Source organism: Aricia agestis, chromosome 21 (assembly GCF_905147365.1).
Source record: "Aricia agestis chromosome 21, ilAriAges1.1, whole genome shotgun sequence".
Lineage (NCBI taxonomy): Eukaryota > Metazoa > Arthropoda > Insecta > Lepidoptera > Lycaenidae > Aricia > Aricia agestis.
Genome location: NC_056426.1, coordinates 2,525,457 through 2,546,491, shown reverse-complemented (window position 1 = coordinate 2,546,491; position 21,035 = coordinate 2,525,457). Strand labels below are relative to the sequence as shown.

Sequence of the window (21,035 nt, the reverse complement as noted above, 5' to 3'; positions counted from 1 at the left end):
CTATCTAACACTGAAATAAGTTTTTAAATCGGATCTGTAGTTCCTCCGATTCCGTTCAAGCAAACATACTCTTCAGGTTTATAATATTAGGTAGGTATAGATTTTTTTAAATTATCGCTTGACAAACTCGAGTCTCGATCTAAAAGACTATGAAAAGTACTTACCAATAACATGGTATAATATGGTAGTGATGATGATGACGATGTTGATGATGAATGTAATTTGCATAGAAGCATATGCTTTCCGTTCTTAAAACAACGCCGAAACTCCCAAACTTGTATCTATAAAGAATCAGGAGTTCTCTCAGCACCTTCCGAACCACGGTATACCAGGTATACCTCGGTTCAAAATCTTACTTGTTGGTAGCATATGCTTAGAATACTTCTCACGAAACCGAAGTCACCACATATTTCCCTATAATTTTTGAGGAGTTCCCTCGTTTACTTATGGATCCTTCATCAGATCACCACTTTTGTGAATATAATACCGAATTGGGATGATACCCTATATTTATGATGATACCCAAAAGAAAAATTTTGAAAATCGGTTAACAAACGACGGAGTAATCGTTGAACATAAGAAAACGAACATAACACCTCCCCCATTTTGAACGTCGGTTAAAATTGTAGCCTATGTGTTATTATGATGTTTAAGCTATATTATTGTAAAGTTTCATTAAAATCCGTTCAGTAGTTTTTGCGTGAAAGAGTAACAAACATCCATACATCTACATATACATCCATGCATCTATACATCTGTGGGATAATGCGTGGCGACGCTAAAGGAAGATCTTCCGACCGAGCGAGGTGTTATGCTCGGTCAGGCCGAAGCCCACGTGATACATTTCAGCTGTCGTATATATACCGACGCGCTCAGAAAACTTCGATAGCGCGATGCAGGAATATTAGGCGATTTGTGGGTACCGCCACACATCCAAAATTTTTCTCACCTTTTAAACCTTCCCTAGACCTCCACGAATAATTCAAGACCAAGATAAGATAAATCCGTTCAGCCGTTCTCGAGTTTTAGCGAGACTAACGAACAGCAATTGATTTTTATATATATAGATTTATGTTTAAGACTGTATTAAAACTAAGTGATAATAATTAATTAATACTTTAGAGTGTATGTGTTTTAGAACAACCAGCGCCCTGGCCGAGATTTCTTCGGCGCCCAGGTTGCTGGTAGTGCTGAAAAAATTGGCGCTCTTGGTTTGCGCCCCTTTTTATCTGGCGCCCTGCCCCCGTAGACAAGTGGCAAAACGCTAACGCTAACGCTAGCGCTAGCGCTACAAAATGTATGGATCTGACATTAGTATTCGCTAGCGAAGCGATGACTTATGTCAAATCGCATACATTTTGTAGCGCTAGCGTTAGCGTTAGCGTTAGCGCTTTGCCACTTGTCTACAGGCCCTGGTCGCATAGCGTCGCCTCCCCCCGCCCCCCCCCCCCCCCCCCCCCCTCTAATGCCGCTACTGCACATAATATATATACTTAGAGTTCACTGTGAAAGTATCAGCGCCAAAAGAGTTGTTGAAGTGGACATTCATTAAAGCGATTTGAGAGTGAAATTTCAAGATGGCGTCATGAGAAAGACGGTCAAAATAATTGTCTCAAAAAACTAAAATCTATGTCCTCTCTCGTATTTCAATGTATGTCCATAGGAAATTTTATCTGAATTAGTTCAGTTGTTTAAGCTTGAAGAGGTAACAGACAGACAAACAGACAGACACAATTTCGCATTTATATATTATAGTGTATCCCACAACCTTTACATTTTGTGGTACACTTTACGGAAAAACTATCACGTCTATTGATTTGTGCTTTAACATAGTCATTTTTATTTATATTAAGTAGATGTGTTATTATCAGTCAGTCAAGATGTGACGACGCGAGCCCTCAAAGGCCTGATAGACGTACGAACCGGGTTTTAAGTTTGCGAACTTACTCGGCTCGCGTCGGTGACACACGAGAATCGCTCACACTGGATTACCATGCCCCCGGGCTAGCGGCTCTTTGCTGACACACAGGCGTGTGATATTTTTATTAAGATGAATTATTATTAAGATCGTCGAGTCCGCGTACTTACTCGCACGTCTGTCACCCCTTTCACAAAGCTCGGCTTGTAAGGATATCTGATATCTAGACTTATAGAGCCTCGCCTTGAGTTTAAGTACGAATTATATTACGTCATAACTCCTGAAGAAATATACGACAAATTGCGACTATTGTATAAGAAATTACACCATAATCTACTTTATATTCCGAGCGATATTAAACCATATACCACATGTAATAACGTTCTTAATTGAATGGCGGGAATTTTTAGGGTTTCACTGCATGATCTAGTTCAGGCTTCAGGGGTCACCAATTAATTCGCTCGGGGTCCGTTTTAAGACATGAAATGAACTTCGCGGTCCACATATTTTATATAAAAAAATATTAAACATAGGTAATTAGTAATTACGGAAATTACAAAGGTATTTTTTATTTTTTAGAAAAAAAAGAACCATTTTTTGTAGCTAATTATCACTCTGAAATTTGAAGTGAAATATTGGTGTAAGCTATAGATATTGACATTAAGAGGATTCCACACCGCCCTTTTTTCCATACAAACGTTGTCCCCTGTTTCCTCCCTGGATAATGCTAGTAGAGTTATAATTTTTTTCCTGAATATCTACGGCCACTAACACAATGTCCCTATGTTTTCTTTTTTTTCATAATTTAATTATTAAATAAGATATGAACGTTCAAAAACCCAAAAAAATGGCCAGATTTTCCACTGTGTTCAAACGTCCAGAAAACAGATTTGGCTAGATTATACAAAAAAGCAAAACATAGGAACACAGCTCAAGCCTTTTTTTAATCTTTAATGAAAAAAGTACTTAAATCGGTTAAGTTTTGGAGAAGGAATCAGGGGACAACGAATCGTTGATTTTCTGGATTTTCTGCAGTTGTCTCTATCGCGTTCTGCGGTATACGCTTGAGGTAAGGGAGACAGCTATAGATATTACACGTACTTTTTTTAATTTCTCTAGCCGCTGTTGTATCCTCTTAAATCCTGGAGTCCTAAGATGAACGAAGATCATCTCCGAACATGCTTGGTCCGCACGCAATGTTTCGGCGGTCCGGAAGCGGATCGCGGTCCGCCAATTGGTGACCCCTGATCTAGTTTATATGAATTGGTTATGCCTCTCCTTTAAATATTATATGTATCTTACATCTGATAATAATTGTTATTTGATCACTACATGACGCTCGTTGCGCCGTTGTGCCAAATTCGTTTATCGCGCGGGAACCGTACATTTTTCTGGGATAAAATGTATCCCATTTCCTTGTCCGGGACTCAAAATATCTCCGTACCAAATTTCAGCAAAATCGGTTTAGCGGTTTGAGCGTGAAGAGTTCACAGACAGACAGATAGAAACACTTTCGTATTTATAATTTTCGTATGGATTGGAATGAGATTAAAGTATATTGTCGTCTCTTCAAGTTCCTAAAACAAATGCATGTCAGTTTATCATAGTATATCAATTTGTTATAAAGCAACGAAATAAACTCGAGATGACATACGGACACGACAAATCTATTTTTGGTTCATTGCTTTTTTCTATCGGCTTGTTATGTTATATCTTTAAACGAGCAATAAATTCTTGTATATATATATATATATATATATATATATATATATATATATATATACATATATATATATATATATATATATATATATATATATATATATATATATATATATATATATATATATATATATACGTATATATATATAATACGAGCAGTATATATATATTAATATGTACCTAACACAAACATGAAAACATACATACACACTTTTGTTTGGCACATTTGTTCAGACGCTGATATAGACTAATAAATACAAAAACTAACATTTTAAGTCGGTTAAAATCGTTGCTGTGTTTCAATGTGTCCTGACCCTACTAACTAAAGTGATAGTAGTCGATGACAGATCACAATCTTTTGGCTCGTGTCCAATCTGATATAATTATTAATAGTTTGAATGTGGTGGTTTTTGCTTAAAAATACCGTGTCTAGACTTATTGTAAATTTGTAAATCGCCCTGGGGTAAAAACTGGTCTCATTGTGGTAAACATAGTAATTTAATTTTTTTATTATGTTTATATTACATTATTATTTGCTATTGTCTTTTTGTTTGCTAAAATAGCAAATCGAATATAATAATGTACAATTATCATGTTTTTAATAATTAATTACTTATTATTTTAATAATTTCTATAACGCAGTATAAGGCTCTATTTGCCGCCCGAACGCGCGGTTTGGCATCTATTTAGATAAATCGTTACCGTTCCACGCGAACGCATATAAATCCAGGCTAAGGGTCAATTTATACTGGCGCAGAGTCAAAGCGCATCGAAGCGAATTACCAAAACTGAACATAACAAATTCAGCCATAACTCCAAAGCGTTAATGCACACATTATGCGGGCTTTACACTTGCGGCGCGAATTTCGGCTGCGATTCACGGATGCTATGCGCCGTGAACAGGACGCGAACAAATACGGCCTTCTACACTCGCAATCTTCGCAATTTACGTTCGCGCATTTGAGTAAAATGGAAGAAGTCACTGTTCGTGCTCTGACATTGTGTGCGACAGCGAATAAATGCGAGTGTGGATGATGTTCGCGTTCGCGCTTTGCGAGTTCTTTGTCGCGGGCCAAAAAACCGACACCGGCCGGGGAAAGCCGCGAAGCGCCAACACAAAGCCGCGAAACCCTCCACACTCGCAGTTCGCGGCCTTCGCGGGCTTTCGCGCCGCGAGTGTGGAGCCCGCTTTACAAGAGGGCGCGTGCATTCGCGCGAATGCACGCGCCCACCGCTCGATTGTTCTCGCAGAAGCGCCGTGCCGCTGAAAAAAATCGTAGCACTGCTACGCGCGTAGCACCTCTACGCTCGTAAACCGTAGCAGTGCTACGAATTTATAGTAGAATACTGCCGCACTCAGAGATGAATATTAATTATTACTAGAGATCGCCCAATGGTCGAAATTCCTATATTTTGTAAAAAAATATTGACTTTATCATATTTTTTTCAACTCTTGTCTCTGGGACTCAGCTGATCTCAGACTGGCCGTGTAAGCATTGTCTAATAGTATCTAAGATTCAATAAAAAAAAAACTATAATCCATTTTTAATCTGTCTCCTTGTTGTCAACAAACTTCAACCATAAATAAAATAAAAGATTCGTATGTATAGGCTTGTCACTCAAAAATATGTCATATATTTGAGTGTGCGTATTGTAGTGTGTGTAATGTTTTATTTGTTGAAGAAAATGTATGATAAAAGCATAATTTAAAAATAATATTAGCTCGATGCACTCCTTCACCATATAAACTATAACTGTGCAAAATTTCATTCACCTACGTTTCCGCATTTTTCGTCAAAAGGGATATAAAGTTTTTCGCTTGCGTGTTAATATATAGATTATTACTAAGGTTGGGTTGCAACTTGCACCAGAGGCGTGGTTAAAGTTAAAGTTATAGTCAAAGTTATGGTTATAGTTAAAGCTAATTTAACTTTAACCTTAAATTTGACCACAGAATTTGACAGACGAAGTTGCTGGTCCGACAAGGCTTTATAAGAACGTGGGCGGGGGCGCTGCTGGTAAAGGAGAACTGTCAAAAATGGCGTTTTTGTATGATGACAGCGGTTCCTTTTTTCGCTACGGGCATTTAAAGCCTTGTCGAGCTCCATGGTTATGGTTAAATATGGCGTCTTGATGGCGTCCATTTTTAATCGACTTCCAACAAGGAGGATGATAAATGTTCGTCTGTATATTTTTAACTTTAACCAAAGATTTGACATTTTGCATTGTAGTTAAAGTTATAGTTAAAGTTACAGTTATAGTTAAAGTAAGTTGGTGCAACCCACCCTTATTAGTTAAATATGAAGCGGCATACGACGCGATCGATCGCGATGCACGGAATTGTACCTTTACATCTAGATTTTTAGCTATAAAAGCTAAGTATGGGCATCCAGGAATATATGTGGCGATTAGACAGAGGTTCGGTGATGATGATGAATAATAAATCAAAATCAAATCTGAGTTCCGTACAAAACAAATTATGTCATAATTTGTTAAAGCTTTCAGCAAATTCTACGAAAAATGTAAACGCCACAATCATGCAATACAATCATTTTGTTTGCCATACGAAAATAGTTCTTATTATGTAACTCGTAAAGTTTACAATAGCTAGACTCTTACAATGACTCTATGTTACAAGCGAAATACACTCTTATGTAGTGGTATATAAAGGTGACTAATCGTAAAGCAAATATAAAGGGTGTGTTCTAATTTTTTCGTTCCACATTAATCATATAAAATTAAATGTTGGTTTGTAACTATTGTTGTAATTTACGCTGAGACAAGCGAAAACTATTTATTAATAGTTTTTGCTTACGGCTACCTTAACACGTAAAAATAAAAATTTCGAAAATCGGTTCACAAACGGCGGAGTAATCGTTGAACATACAAAAATAAAAAAAATAAAAAAATATCCACAGCCGAACATATAACCTCCTCGTTTTTTGGAAGTCGGTTAAAAATAGCGATCAACAATCCACTAGCAATCCGCGAGCGATGGCTGGGTGTCATGAATGTCACAAACAATGGTGTCATGTATAGTGATCGATTGCAATCGTATTTAGCTGATACGTGATACGAATTGCGATTTTGGAGCAATTATCGCGCAATAATTGCTATTTGCTATCGCATTGCTCTCGCAAGATACGTGATAGGGGGGGCGGTCCTGCCCCGAAAGTTTTTTATTGTATTAGATATCGCCCGCAACTCCGTTGCGCTAAAATTTGGCTTTCGCGGAACCGTACATTTTCCGGGATAAAAAGTATCCTATGTCCTTTCCCTGGACTCAACGTATCTCAATATAAAATTTCAGCAAAATCGGTTCACCAGTTTGAAGAGGTAACAGACACTTTCAAAATTTATGCAGGGTGTAACCAAACTAAGTGATGATACTTTAGGGCAGTGTTTTTCAACCTTTTTGATGACGCGACCCCCCCTAGTATAAAAAAAATATTTCGCGACCCCCCCAACCTTTCCTTTTTCATGCATGTATATTGTATGTTAATGAATAAATTTTACTTTTGTTAAAATTCTCCTACTTTATATTATAAATTTTTTTGACTGAAATAGTTCTATCGACCTCTGGCGACCCTCTTGCAGTTAAAGCGACCCCCAGGGGGTCGCGACCCACAGGTTGAAAATCCCTGATTTAGGGTGTGTAGGTGTAGCTATACTACCTTCAGTGAACTCTGTTCAAGGCATATACACACCCTAAAGTATTATCATTTATCACTTAGATTTGTTACACCCTGTATTGTTCAGTCCGATTTCGCTCGGTAAGGAAATACTTTGAGACCCGTGAAAGGACATTTATTAAGATACTTTTGATCCCGGAAACGGACCGTCCGTCCCACGCGATAAACTTATTTTGGCACAATGGAGTTACTGGCAACATCTAGTAGACAATAATTTTATAAGTTTTATAAGGAACTCTGGCACGACTCGCACTTGGACAGTTTAAAAAAAGTTTCTATGTCGTTCCAGGTTCTAGAACGTTCTTGGGAGGTGGTGGATGGAGTCAACGTGTCTCTTCGTCTTTGGGATACCTTCGGAGACCATGAGAAAGACAGGAGATTTGCCTATGGAAGGTAATAAAAGTTTGCGGAAAATAGCTCTTGTTGATGACTACAGACGAGCGGTTTTTCTTTGAACTGTAGAGTAGATTTTTACTACGTTCAAAGGAAAAACGCTCTTTTTGGTAAGATTAGAAAAGCCGCTTTCCTCTAAACCTTAGCTGGGTAGGTACATCACTATTTCGTTCTATGATAATGACGTTTAAAATTCGAAACTCAAACTCGCTGATTCTTCTTCTTCTTTCAAATAAAAAAAAATAACGTAAAATTATGATTCATTTAAAAATAATCATGCGATTCAAACATTGATTATGTTTTGATCTCTGATGTTTGAATTGTTTTCTTTTTGATAGGCTACTTACACCTACTTCTTTTAAGTCAATTTTAAATGTCAAATAACAAATTAATTGACTCTAGTGATTCGCTTTTTGTCGCGTTTATGATAAAGCTATAATTTTTTTTATATTGTTCATCTACAGGTCGGACGTGGTACTGCTGTGCTTCTCCATCACCAATCCCATATCTCTCAGGAACTGTGGAGCCATGTGGTATCCAGAAATCAGGTGAGTGTCTAAAGTATAAAAATATTATAAAACCAAGTTAATTGTCAATAAATAATACTTCTGGTTAACCCAGTATACTGACCAGTGCTCATGAGTTATGACTAGATAATGAGTTAGGATGTCTAGAATTTCGAAATAATATATTACACACCAGTCTATTTGTTGGGATGTCATTAGGTGCATATGTCTGACTGGTTTAAATAGCCGTTCAATCAAACAGCTAGCCCTTTGACTGAACAACGCCATTCAATCACACGTCTAGCTTTAATATTGAATATTTTAGTCGCTCAAAACGTTCAACACTACAGCTGATTTAAAAGCCGCCGTCTAATTTGAGTAGTTCAGCGCGCACCGCTGCGGCGCTAGCTGCGTTTTATTTACAATATGGCGTCAACTAGCAGGTGTTTGTTGGTGTTTGTGGTTGTTTTTCGGAAAGAAAGTAGTTAATAAAAGTTACAAGTGTTATTAAAGAGACAAAAATTGTAGAGGCACATACGAGTGAATCAAAATTTCAACAAATATTCGAGATTAAATTACGGGATTATGAAATGGATAGACGCAGCCCACCGGAAAGGGGGGTTCGGGGGGCACAGCCCCCCGCCAAAACAAAAACAAACACAATCCAGAAAGTCCAAAAGTAGGTTAGAACTGTGACTGTGCTGCGGCAGCAGCCGGCGACCACAAAACACGCCTCAGAATTTTTTATTTTTACTTATTGCATTAAACTTTTGGTCACCCCTTAAACTTAATCCGAGAATAATCTTTCAATAAAATACAAAAAGTTTTCCTATTCTCCCAAATTACATATTAAGCTAATGGTCGCCCTAGTTAATTTGCCATTAAACCAGTTGGCTAAGCGTCGTCTAGCTGTAGTGTTGAACGTTGTAGTCAACAAGTCGGCTAAGCGACGTATAGCCGTGTGATTGAATGGCGATGTTCAGTCAAAGGGCTAGCTGTTTGATTGAACGGCTATTTAAATCAGTCGGCTGCGACACATACATCACTTATCACACCAGCCTGCCTAGCATACGCCAACGAGATATCTCACTCCCGAGATAATTAAAAACTACTCGCCTCATAATGTCAAAATCTCGACATTATCTCGACAAAACTCTATAAAAATGTGTTATTTCGAAGTTAGATCTACGCGAAAAAAAAATTTTGTCATGCTAGGGTCAATAGAGATGAAGAGACAAACCATCAAACATCGAGAAAACATGTAGAGTGTATGCTAGGAAGGCAGTTCACGTGGCATCGGATTCAAGATTCGTGATGAGCACCGGCCAGTATACAAGATTATATTTTGGAACATACCTATTTAGATACATTTTTACGTCATTTATCAATTTTGAGATTGCAATGTCTTAACGCAAATATTCTACACTTTATTTGTGTTAAGACAATGACAAGTCAGTTACATTAAGTTACTTTTTTCAGGCGATTCTGCCCAAACACGCCCATCCTACTCGTCGGCTGCAAGAACGACCTCCGCTACATGTACAGAGACGAGACCTACCTCAACTACTGTAAAGATCGCAGTCCCTTTATACGGTGAGTCCTAATTCCCCAGACATAGACTAAAAATTGGTTTATCGCTAAAAAGAAGAAGAAAAAAGGCGAATATTGATTATGTGATTTCCACTGTTGGGGAAATATCGGTCATCACTCATCAGTCACCATAACGAAATCGTATTGTATCACACATCTGCATTACTTTCACTTTACGTTATTTATTTTGATAACAATAAATATAACGTTTGCACTGAAACATTACTGCACCAATTACTGCGCAGCCACAAATTTTTTGCCAATTTGCCAATTGCAAAATTACCAATGAAAGCATTAACTCACACGAGCGCCGACAAAGCTACGTTTTTAGGTTCCGTAATTTCTTCATCAAATCTATGAAATACTGGACATGAACGGAGCCATAATATGGCTTTATTCTAGCATAATATATTAAATTCACATTAAGTGGCCTATTCACTATCCTGCATTGCAGTCCGTCAGCTTTATACAGGTGAATGGTGTCGCAGGCCGGCCGCCATGCAGGGCTGCGACACCATTCACTATCCTGCATTAGCCGGCGTACTGCACGGCGGACTGCCGTGAATGGGCCCTTTTAGATCCTCAAGAGCCGCAGTGACGTCAGGGCAACAATTACCTGCCTTCAAGACAAAAAAAAAACACCTACTGTGAAACACATCACTTTTCTTTAACAAATCTTACCCCTCTTTCAGGGCACCACGTAAAAGCGACCTCGTAATGCCCGACCAAGCGAGGGCTTTGGCTCACGAGTTGGGCATATACTACTACGAGACGTCGGTGTTCACGTACTACGGGATTAACGAGGTGTTCGAGAACGCGATACGGGCAGCGCTCATCGCGAGGAGACAGCAGAGGTTCTGGATGACTAACCTGAAGAGAGTGCAAAGGCCGTTGTTGCAGGTATGGCATCCCTGTTTTCCAAGTAGCGGACTGGAGCGCAATATGCGGCATTATGCTTAACGTTGAAGGAGGTCGTTAAGTGTTAACATCCCAGTTTTGAGCACATTATGCGCCATGATGATCATTGGAAAACAGGGAATAATCTGTGGTTGGCGAGCGGTTTTTGGGCGGAGCGTGTTCACGTCGCGAACAATCTGCGGCTGCGCGTCGAAGATGTCGCGGGCAACTGGCGGATACGCAACGTTTTTTCGCGTATTCTCAGCATGTTAACAAATTAACAGAACATTACTGCCCAGTTGCGATTTATTCGCGGCGACGTTGTCATTTTTCTTTTGACATTTTTAGATGTTAATTAAGCAACACTTAACTGTCATTTATTTTCAGGCACCTTTCCGCCCCCCGAGACCCATAGAGCCGGAGGTGGTGGTAGTAAACAGCACGTTTTTGGAAAACATGGCAACACTTCTAAGACAACAGGTATTTAATTTTTTGGTCCTCCCAACATAATATAGACTATAGCGACCCAAACGTGATGGGAGGTATCCTTGAAAATTTAACATCCCTTGACCCTTGGGCCTTGCCAATCAACTTTTGCAAGTTAAAATCTAATTTACTTATTATTTGAAAGTTAGGTTAAGAAGACAATAACAATTACAATTTATCGATTGTAATTTAGAGAATGAGGAGTGCGTTGACCTTGAGCACCTTGCCCCTTAGTAACTAGGCCACTGACCCTAACCATCTCGTCTAGTACTTCTCCGACATGGTGATCATCTGCGGCGCGAAGGGTTTCCCTGTCCACCGGTTCGCGATGGCGTGCGCGTGCGAGGCTTTTCACCGGCTGCTCGCGGCCGAGTCGCGGCTGGCTGCGGACCTCGCTGCCGACCTGGCCAGGAGTTCCAGTGAGAGCAGCATGGTAAGTGACAACTGACATCACAAATTAACTGACTGTCTCTTCACAAGTGAAACTGACGTACTCAGAGACGAATATTATTACTTAAGAGCCAGTCCACATGGCGTTGCGTCGACGCAGCGCTGCCATTGCGTTGTTTTACATACAAATAACCATGGTGTTCGTTTTCAACCAATATGACGGACAGCCCTCTCCCGCTTCGTCTCGGAGGCTGCTGATGTTCAGTAATCAGTAATCATTTATTTTGTTAAGACCGCTTAGTAATAACGCTGCGATGGCGCGGCGCCCGTGTGGCCGGCTATGCATCAAAATATTTGCGTTGCGACGATGCAACGCAACGCAATGCGCTGTGTTGACTGGCTCTAACTGTAATTACTTAAATGAAGATTTTGACACAAGCCGCATTATCCGTCAAACTTAGGTCAAACTCTTAATTAAAATGAAGTTTAATAATCATATTATAATGTCTTTGAGTGCATCGACTTGAGTCGCCCATGGACACTCGCAGCATCAGAAGAGCTACAGGTGCGTTGTCGGCCTTTTAAGAGGGAATAGGGGAGGGTAGGGATGGGAAGGGAAGGGAATAGGGGACGGTAGGGAAGGGAATAAGGTAGGGGATGGGGCCTCCGGTAAACTCACTCACTCACTCGGCGAAACACAGCGCATGCGCTGTTTCACGCCGGTTTTATGTGAGCCCGTGGTATTTCACCGGTCGAGCCGGCCCATTCGTGCCGAAGCATGGCTCTTCCACGTATAAGTGGTTTTATACTTATTATAAAATTGACATAAATGAAAAGTTATATATATATATATTTAGGTCAGCAGTATGGGTGAAGCTACAGCTGGCGAATTCAATGAAGACACAGAATACTTAATACGACAGGATCAAGCGAAACAGATGAGGTACATTTTCAAATTAAATAATATATAGCATGAACTAACGCTGCCATTTTGTACAATGTCACTGATGAGACAGTTGTTAAAATATACTAAACTCTCTTGGAAATATTATAATCTAATATAATTATCATTTTGCATGTCTACTACTAAAAAGAAATTATCGCTGGTGTTATTTTTACTGACTGTTACCGCCCAACCCCCATGACATAGTTATTTACCTTGTTTTCCAATTAGTTACGTTAAACTTAAAGCGTTGTAGTTGAAACATTCAACGTTGAGCATTACAGTTTGACAACGCTTTATATGAACGTGGCGAGAAAAGGAACTATATACTGGAGAGAACCTTATATCGGTGTATAAGCGTCAAAAGCGTGTAATGTTATGTCCTACTTACTAGGACATAACAAAGGAGTCGGTTGGCATATTTCATGTAATAAAAGTGTTAATAAAGGTTTTTAGTGAACATTTAATGCTTGATATTGTTGAGTTTTGTGGTTCCGCTAAATAATAAACCATAAGAATGGCCAAAGAATGCCTCAAACACGTGGATTTAACATTAAATACGTAAGTTTTGAACAACGTTTTTTGGGCTTTTTGGTATTTTTGTAAGCTAAAAAGATAATTTATAAGTTTAATAATCCCTTATTCGTGCTATATAAGGCATTAGGGTTAAAATGTCACATCAATTAATAATTTGGCTATAAAAATTGCATAGCTTTTTACGTGTGTTTACGGATTCTCATCACTTGAACTATAATAAATCGATATCATGAACTAATTGACTTTCTTTCCTGTATCATAAAGTGCTTCGGAATAATCGACAAATAGAAATATTCAAGAAAATAAACGCACACTACTTGTATGAAAATAAGCACAAAATGGCCACGCGATGACGGGCTAAGACTACATCTATACTATAATACATAATCTATGAACTAAACGCTTCTATCATACTAAAACGTCATTTTTGACATGTGTTTGACAGTTCTCCTTTACCAGCAGCGCTCCCGTCAATGTCACTCACGTTCATTTAAAGCCTTGTGAGCTCTATTCTGTATAATACGTTCTAGTGCAGCAATTGGAAAACACGGTAACATGACAAAACATCCATGTAGTCCTGTCAAGTTTTAGTCTTTTTTCAGAGTATGGGATCAGATCAAGCGGCGCTCGTCGTGTCAGATTCTGCCTCTCAGTGACAGCTGTAAGAAGCCGCCGGATCTGTGCAGGGAGGTCAACCATCCTGCCATAGTGTCCATCAGAGTTGTCAAGGTGAGTTGCGTGTCCTTAAGGTTGGGACTCCTAAGGACATCCAAAATATATTTAAAAAAAAATCAATGTCATATTATTTCAGAATAACAAAATATTATAGGTATAGGTACCTACCCTTGCTTCTTAGAATAAAAAAGAAGAGGAAGAAATGGCGCAGACCTAATTTTTTTTGCTTTCAAAGTACAGTCAGACGAATGAAAAGATAATATTATATTTAATTTATTTGTGTTCCAATTAGATATCTTATTTACTTAAAGTCGCCCTATTAAGCTTTAACAATACGTCTTATAAAAATAACTCGTAATAAAATGCATTTTTTTTTCTTCAGTGTGACAAAGTCCAACACGGCACGTCCCAAACTCAAACCATCGTGACAATGAGCAAGTTGATATCACAGAACGTCATGCAAGAGATTATAAACTTCATATACACAGGAACTGTGGACAGCGCGGCTTTCAAGCAGCAGGTAAGCGAAATTACACTTTATCCTTTTTGGAATACGTCGTAAAATTGTATGGCTTCCCTTGCGTAAGGTTTGGGACACACTTGGATTTCGCTTCGCCAGCTTAAACGCTAACACGCTTTTAAGCTACTTTAAATACTTCTTCACTGCTTCGTTGTTATGATATTATCATTGAATTTAAATCGTAAATTTATAGTTAATTTTACAACTATTTTTTTCTAAATACTTAATTTTAAAAAATATATAAATTAACACCAATTTTGGAGATTTTTTATAAACATACCCTTTTTATAATAATCACCTATTGTTCTTGATTTTTAACCGACTTCCAAAAAACGAGGAGGTTATATATTCGGCTGTGATTTTTTTTTTGTTAATAAGTTCATAATACAAAAGGTAATTTTTTGAAATATTAATGTTTATAACATGAAGATTTATTTATTTAAAACAGCATCTCTATTTAACGACAATAAGTATTTTTCTGATAATATTTTTGTGATAAAAATCTTATTGTGCACCAAACCTTAGTCCTACTCTTCTAAAATGTCCCGCTTCTATGAAATTATAATATTTTTAATTTAAATAAAGTTTAGTTAAAAAATAAATTATATTTAACATTTAAATAAAATAAAAATCTTCTGCAGTCCGCTGCTATTGGATTACTGCTGGTAAATTTTATAAATAATATTTAATATTTATACATTTAATCATTTTATATGTAAAGATCACATTTATTTTATAGTTTTTTAAAGAAAATTTCATCTTTTATGCATGCACTTTCATAAATTAATTTTTAATTTACTTCACTGTCATTTTTATTTTGATTTTTATCACGCTAGTTAAATTTTATATTATATTCGTTAAATAGTACCTACCTATATAATATTCATACTTTTTAAATCTAAAAATATTATGACTTTGTTTCTGCTATACGTATTTTCACGTATTTTTGTTTTACTTTTAAATTTCACACGTAATAATAGTAAGATTAGATTTTTCTGAGGGTATCTATTTTTTTTTAATATATTCACTTATGTCCAACTATCTTAGCATAAGCATAGCTATTCTAATAATATTCCTAATTTAGCTACTTATTTTAAATTTTTAAATTCTCTATATTCTTGCTGTGAGCCTATGCATATTGCTACAGAGCATTTCGAGTCTAAAATCTTTATAACATTTAAAAAATATGATGTAAATTCTTTTTAAAATCTAAATAAAACACTATTATTTTATTGAAGCTGCCTTTTTAGTATTTTTTGGTATTCATACAATAGGGTATAGTCCGTCAAGAAAGTGAAGAAATTAAAAAGTGGCAACATCGTTAGATTGATTTGGAAGGGATGACACTACGATGTTGCCACTTTTTAATTTCTTCACTTTCTTGACAGACTATAGATATAAATTGCCATAAAGGCGTGTTCCTCATATCAACGTTGATTCTAAAATAAAAGAAAATACAGTCATCATAATCAATTTTTTAACTATCAAAAGACAGAAGTTTATCCAAAGGGTAACAGCATAGTAAACAATCATCAACGCAGTTGAATAAATCAACTCTTGTTTACCACGGAAACCTTTTGTATAGGAAATACGACAAGCAGCGGAACTCCTCGGCTTCCACGAGCTGACGAAACTCAGCCAGTTCATCCTGGACCAACACTTGCTGTTCGACAAGGGTTTCATGCAGCAGTTCCACACTGTGAGTTCTTTTTATTACCTCGATCGTTGGAATCGCAGACAAAATAGATTTGCAATCGTTATGCGACAGCCGGGTGCCACTTGGGGATTGATGGGTTAAAAACAACCCCTGATTCAAAAATTTTTATATGTGACAGGAATCAGAGTAATATTGGACCGATCTGACACTGGAAGTCGCTTACGTAGTAAATAAACACAAATTATAGCACTGGGCGGGCTGATGATGATGAACTATAGCATAACAATCTGGATTAGGTAAATTTTTAAGACAAAGTAACTAGATCCAAATCAGTACACCTGTTTAGATCACACAGACAGCCAGACAGACACGACAAACTTATAAGATCCCTTTGTTTCGTCGGGGGCTAAAACATATTATCATCTGCTCACAGCCCATACCTCAGCGTCTCCGTGAGATGTACGTGGAGAGGAACCTCTTCGCTGACGTGACCTTCGACCTGGACGACGGCATCCACCTCGCTCACCGGGCCGTGCTGATGGCGCGCTGCGACCCCATGAAGGCCATGTTCCAGGGACACTTCAGGGAGAGCACGTCGAGAGTGGTGAGTGACCTTCGCCGACGACGGCGTCCATCTTGATCAATAATCTGGCTGATGGCACGCTGTGATATGGGATCACAGCTCTTTATATCTCGTAGAAGAAAGGGAGGCATACCTATATTAAAATATCGTGTACGCAGCGGCGGCTGCATTTTCAGGCTTAACATGCGTCCAGTCTCCAGAATATCGTGACCTGACTGTGACTCCTGTGGAACTGGCGTGCTTTCAGTTGGTTGCCATTCTCGAGTCGGTTATACAATTTTCATTTCCACATTTGAGCAGCCCAAATATGAGAGTTATCGTTTTATTTAATTTTATAATAACAATAGAAGATAATATAACTTTCCTTTAAACAGATTTGAACTAGCTAAAAATTATATACATATTTAGGGCCTGTTTCACCACTCTCTGATAAAGTGCCGAATAGGTTATTCACAGCTTTTTTGACAGATTCACCATACTTTACCTTTCAATTTAAGTTGTGAATAGCCTATAATTCGGCACTTATCAGGAAGTGGTGAAACAGCCCCTTAGGACAGTTTTTTTTTTTACTTTACCTCCATCACTAAAATTGATTTTAAATGAATTTTCTTTCAGATATCGTTCCCCGGCGTCAAAATGTACGAGTTCCACATCCTCCTCTGCTACATCTACTCGGACAAAATACCGGCTGTGGAGCCGGTGAGGTGTCTCGAGCTACTGGAGCTCGCGAATCGGCTGTGCATGAACCGCCTCGTGAATCTAGTGGAGGCCAGGGTGATAGATCTGCTGCAGCATCAGGACAGGTTGGGTCGGTTCAAATTTGAAAAATTCTGCGACTTCAAGAAGTTGCAGAAGTTCGAATTTGAATTTGTGATAATTTGGCTTTAAACTATTAAATAAATCAGGAAATACGACGGGAAAAACAACCATGAACAACAAATTTTCTATATTTTAATTTCGTATTACAGACTAGGTGAAGAAGATCAAGTCGTGGAGATAGCACTTTCGCTTTTGGAGCCTGTAAAGGTAAGATGTCTGAAATAATGTTTGTTTTAGAACAAATCTCGCATAAAAATAAAAAAATCTTAACAATTAATTAAACATCAAAATATTGAAATGATTATAAAATATTAGTCCATCACTTACGGCCGTTCCCAATATTTGATCTATCTCTGGTTTTGCCCTACTAGAGATAGGAATAGCTCACATTAGACATTAAAGACATATATTTTATGTCAATTGTGAACTATTCCTATCTCTAGTAGGGCAAAACCAGAGATAGATCAAATATTGGGAACGGCCGTTACAAGTACAGTTAAGTTCAAAAATTTATGGTGCATTTTTATGGCAGCTGAATAATCAAATCAGAACTAGATGGCGCTGAATATTTAAATTTCATCTTATTGAAAAATATATAAACATAAAAGAATAATAATAATTATCGTAAGGTTATAAACATATTATTATATTATATTCTCGTGACGTCATATTGCGTGTCGCTGTCTCTTTCAGTGAGTCTTTCCGCCTTTTTGGTCAATAAAATGAAAAGATAACCCTACGTCCCCAGATGCACAACGCACACAAGCTGTCAGAGTGGTGTACGTGGCGGCTGTGTGGCGCGTACGACCGCGTGTGTCGCGCGAAGCACCTCAGCGCCGCGACTCGCGACTACCTGGCCGACAACCGGTGGCCGCCGGTGTGGTGAGAATATTTACTTCTATACTTTATGCATTTATGATGAAAAATAGTTAATTCATAGAAAACATCTATCAAAAACTTGTAAATTAATATTTAATTAGTTGGTAAAGGAAAAGAAATCGAAATTATCGTGTTAACTAAACGGCTCATAATCACAGATTCGATGTCGATTCAGCAGTGTCAATCTCCATAAACAGCAGTTCCGTTTCATGAATATGCAGGCGCGGTCGCAGCCTGAAGTTTTGGAGGGGATCACTCACTAGTCATTACACTAAAAATTTATTGCTGTTATAGGATAACTAGAAATTTCCTTTTTATTATTTGGCAAAATTTTGAGATTTTTCAATTTGACCTTAGATTTTGGGGGGGGGGGCATGTCCCCTGTGACTTCGGACCCCCCCTTCGGACCGTGCCTGTGAATATGAGACTTTTTATGTAGTATTTTATCTTTTGGAAGTTCTTTATAAATTAATTTAACATTATTCAGGTTCGTGAAAGAGTTCGACTACTACCAGAAGTGCCTGTCGGAGCAGACGCGCGAGCTGCGGGAGCTGCGGCCGGCGGCGCTGCAGCACACGCCGCATACCGGCTGCCTGTGTTTCACTAGTGGGTGATGATGACTTAGCATGTTCTCTAAATTCAGAGCCTCCGTGGTCTAGTGGTATAGAGCGGAGCGCGGCTCTTGACTCGGGGGTCGTGGGTTCGATTCCCGCGTTGGAAACATGTTACTTCCAAGTTTGGTTAGGACAATGCAGGCTGCAAACCTGATTGTCTGACGAGTAAGATGATCCATGCGTCGGATGAGCATGTAAAAAGTTGGTCCTGCGCCTGATCTCTCGCCGGTCGTGTCGGTCTTCCGTCCCACTGGGTTATGAGAGTAAAGAAATAGAGAGTGATCTTGTGTACTGCGCACACACTTGGGCACTATAAAATTACTCCTGCGTAGTTGGCCTGGTATCAATGAAACCGGCCACCGTCACCGAGTGCCGAAGAACTTGCGGTGATGCTCCACTACGCAACGAAGTATTGTGGTCTCGAGGAACTCTGAGTGGAGGCACGTATGACTATGCTCGTTTAAGCACGTAGTCAAGATAACGTCGCAACCTTGTAAATTGTCCTACACTAATTATTCCATACCCAGTACCCACGTCATCTTATTATGTATCTTCTGAATGACAATTGACACTAGGTAAATGATAGCGGTTGGGGTTTATACATATAAGTGATTGTTTCATACTGACCTCCATTATACAAGTACGTTTAACGCTGTACTTATGATACCCACCGGTTTTTGCCTATTTGAGGCGGAATCAGCGCCCCCAATGCGGGGGAAGAGAACTAAATCAGACGTAAAAATGACGTTTGAAAGTCGCCATATTGGCGCTCATAGCAGTAGTGAGAGTACTTGGAACTAATAATAGTGATGACAACTGTTGTTATTGGTTGTGGCTACGTCAGATTTAGTTCTCTTCCCCCGCATTGGGGGCGCTGATTCCGCTTCAAATAGCCACAAAAAATAGCAGTCATAAGTCTGGCGTACTTGTATAATGGAGGTCAGTGGTTTCATATCTTCAGCCTTATGTTGTATTATGTCATTAGAATGACCCAAATTGATAGCGTCAGTTTGTAATAGCGGCGTTATTGTCCAGGTAAAGTGCGTCGTGAGAGCGAGGCGACGGTGGACGCGACGACGTCGCTGTGCCGCACCGAGCCGCCGCAGCCGCCGCTCTGACACTTGCCTTACTGGAGGTACGCTTGTTTCTAACCCCGACTGTAAGCATGGGTTGCACCAACTTACTTTAACTAATAGTTTAACTATAACTACAATGCAAAATGTCAAATCTTAGGTTAAAGTAAAAAACGGACGCCATATTTAATCAACACCATAGAGCTCGGCAAGGTTTTAAATGCACGTGGCGTAAAAAGGAACTAACGCCACAGTGTAAATAGATACTAACGCTGTCATCATACGAAAAAGTCATTTTTGACATTTCTCCTTTACCAGCAGCGGGGGCGCTGCTGGTAAAGGAGAAATGTCGGCTGCACACGTTAATTTAAAGCCTTGTCGGACCAGCAACGTCTTCTGTCAAATTCTGTGGTCAAAGTTAAGGTTAAAGTTAAATTAACCTTAACTACAACTATAACCATAACTTTATTAACCACGCCTCTGGTGCAAGAGTAAGAGTGCAGTGGTGTTATAAGTTTAACGTGCATATTTGTATGTTTGTTGCAGATCGCTCCGGTTCGCGGTTCTCCTGCCAGTGTCAATGTGTTTCATGAGCACAATACTGACTATACTTATAATTTTCCATATTTACACATAGGATGTGAATAAACCCCTGACTATACTTATAATTTTCCATATTTACACATAGGATGTGAATAAACCCCTCAATCTATAGCCTATTCGTGGTAAAACAGTGGAGCAATAATTATGTCGGGTAAGACACCTACAGTTGATAAAATATTGTTTGTCATATTTTGTCAATAATTATTATATATGTGTTTACTTTTACTTTGATTTTTACCTAAAGTAAAGGTGACTTTCCGATTCTTGCGGCAAGCGACCGCGACTGACAAAAATTAAAATAAAATGCCACTTTATGAACTAGGCTATAAGGTTTCATTTTCTACCGATATTGGTCTAGCGACCGCTTCACTGCGGCTGCTTTGTAGTAGCGTAGCTAGTAGGTACACAATGAAATCTTTAACCTAGCCCCTAGGTCATAAAGTGACATGTTGTTTGATTTTTTGTCGGTCGCGGTCGCTTGCCACGCCGATCGGATACCTTACGATTGTCTGTCTTTACGCTGTATGATCGCTGTTTT

The 21,035-nt window shown here is 38.7% G+C and overlaps 1 protein-coding gene across 1 annotated transcript in view; it reads left to right on the top strand.

The window, feature by feature from the left end:
- LOC121737610 (rho-related BTB domain-containing protein 1) overlaps positions 1 to 20,656 on the top strand; it is a 28,186-nt gene extending 7,530 nt beyond the window's left edge. The window contains exons 3-20 of the mRNA XM_042129270.1: positions 7,622 to 7,725; positions 8,190 to 8,273; positions 9,711 to 9,824; positions 10,514 to 10,721; positions 11,106 to 11,198; positions 11,473 to 11,637; positions 12,452 to 12,537; positions 13,677 to 13,803; positions 14,132 to 14,269; positions 14,911 to 14,934; positions 15,855 to 15,968; positions 16,360 to 16,530; positions 17,125 to 17,312; positions 17,478 to 17,535; positions 18,077 to 18,210; positions 18,695 to 18,813; positions 19,857 to 19,956; positions 20,441 to 20,656. Of these exons, the coding sequence (XP_041985204.1) occupies positions 7,622 to 7,725; positions 8,190 to 8,273; positions 9,711 to 9,824; positions 10,514 to 10,721; positions 11,106 to 11,198; positions 11,473 to 11,637; positions 12,452 to 12,537; positions 13,677 to 13,803; positions 14,132 to 14,269; positions 14,911 to 14,934; positions 15,855 to 15,968; positions 16,360 to 16,530; positions 17,125 to 17,312; positions 17,478 to 17,535; positions 18,077 to 18,210; positions 18,695 to 18,813; positions 19,857 to 19,939 (2,010 nt within the window). The 3' untranslated portion in view covers positions 19,940 to 19,956; positions 20,441 to 20,656. The remainder of the gene's footprint in view (positions 1 to 7,621; positions 7,726 to 8,189; positions 8,274 to 9,710; positions 9,825 to 10,513; positions 10,722 to 11,105; positions 11,199 to 11,472; positions 11,638 to 12,451; positions 12,538 to 13,676; positions 13,804 to 14,131; positions 14,270 to 14,910; positions 14,935 to 15,854; positions 15,969 to 16,359; positions 16,531 to 17,124; positions 17,313 to 17,477; positions 17,536 to 18,076; positions 18,211 to 18,694; positions 18,814 to 19,856; positions 19,957 to 20,440) is intronic.
- Positions 20,657 to 21,035: the final 379 nt, after the last annotated feature.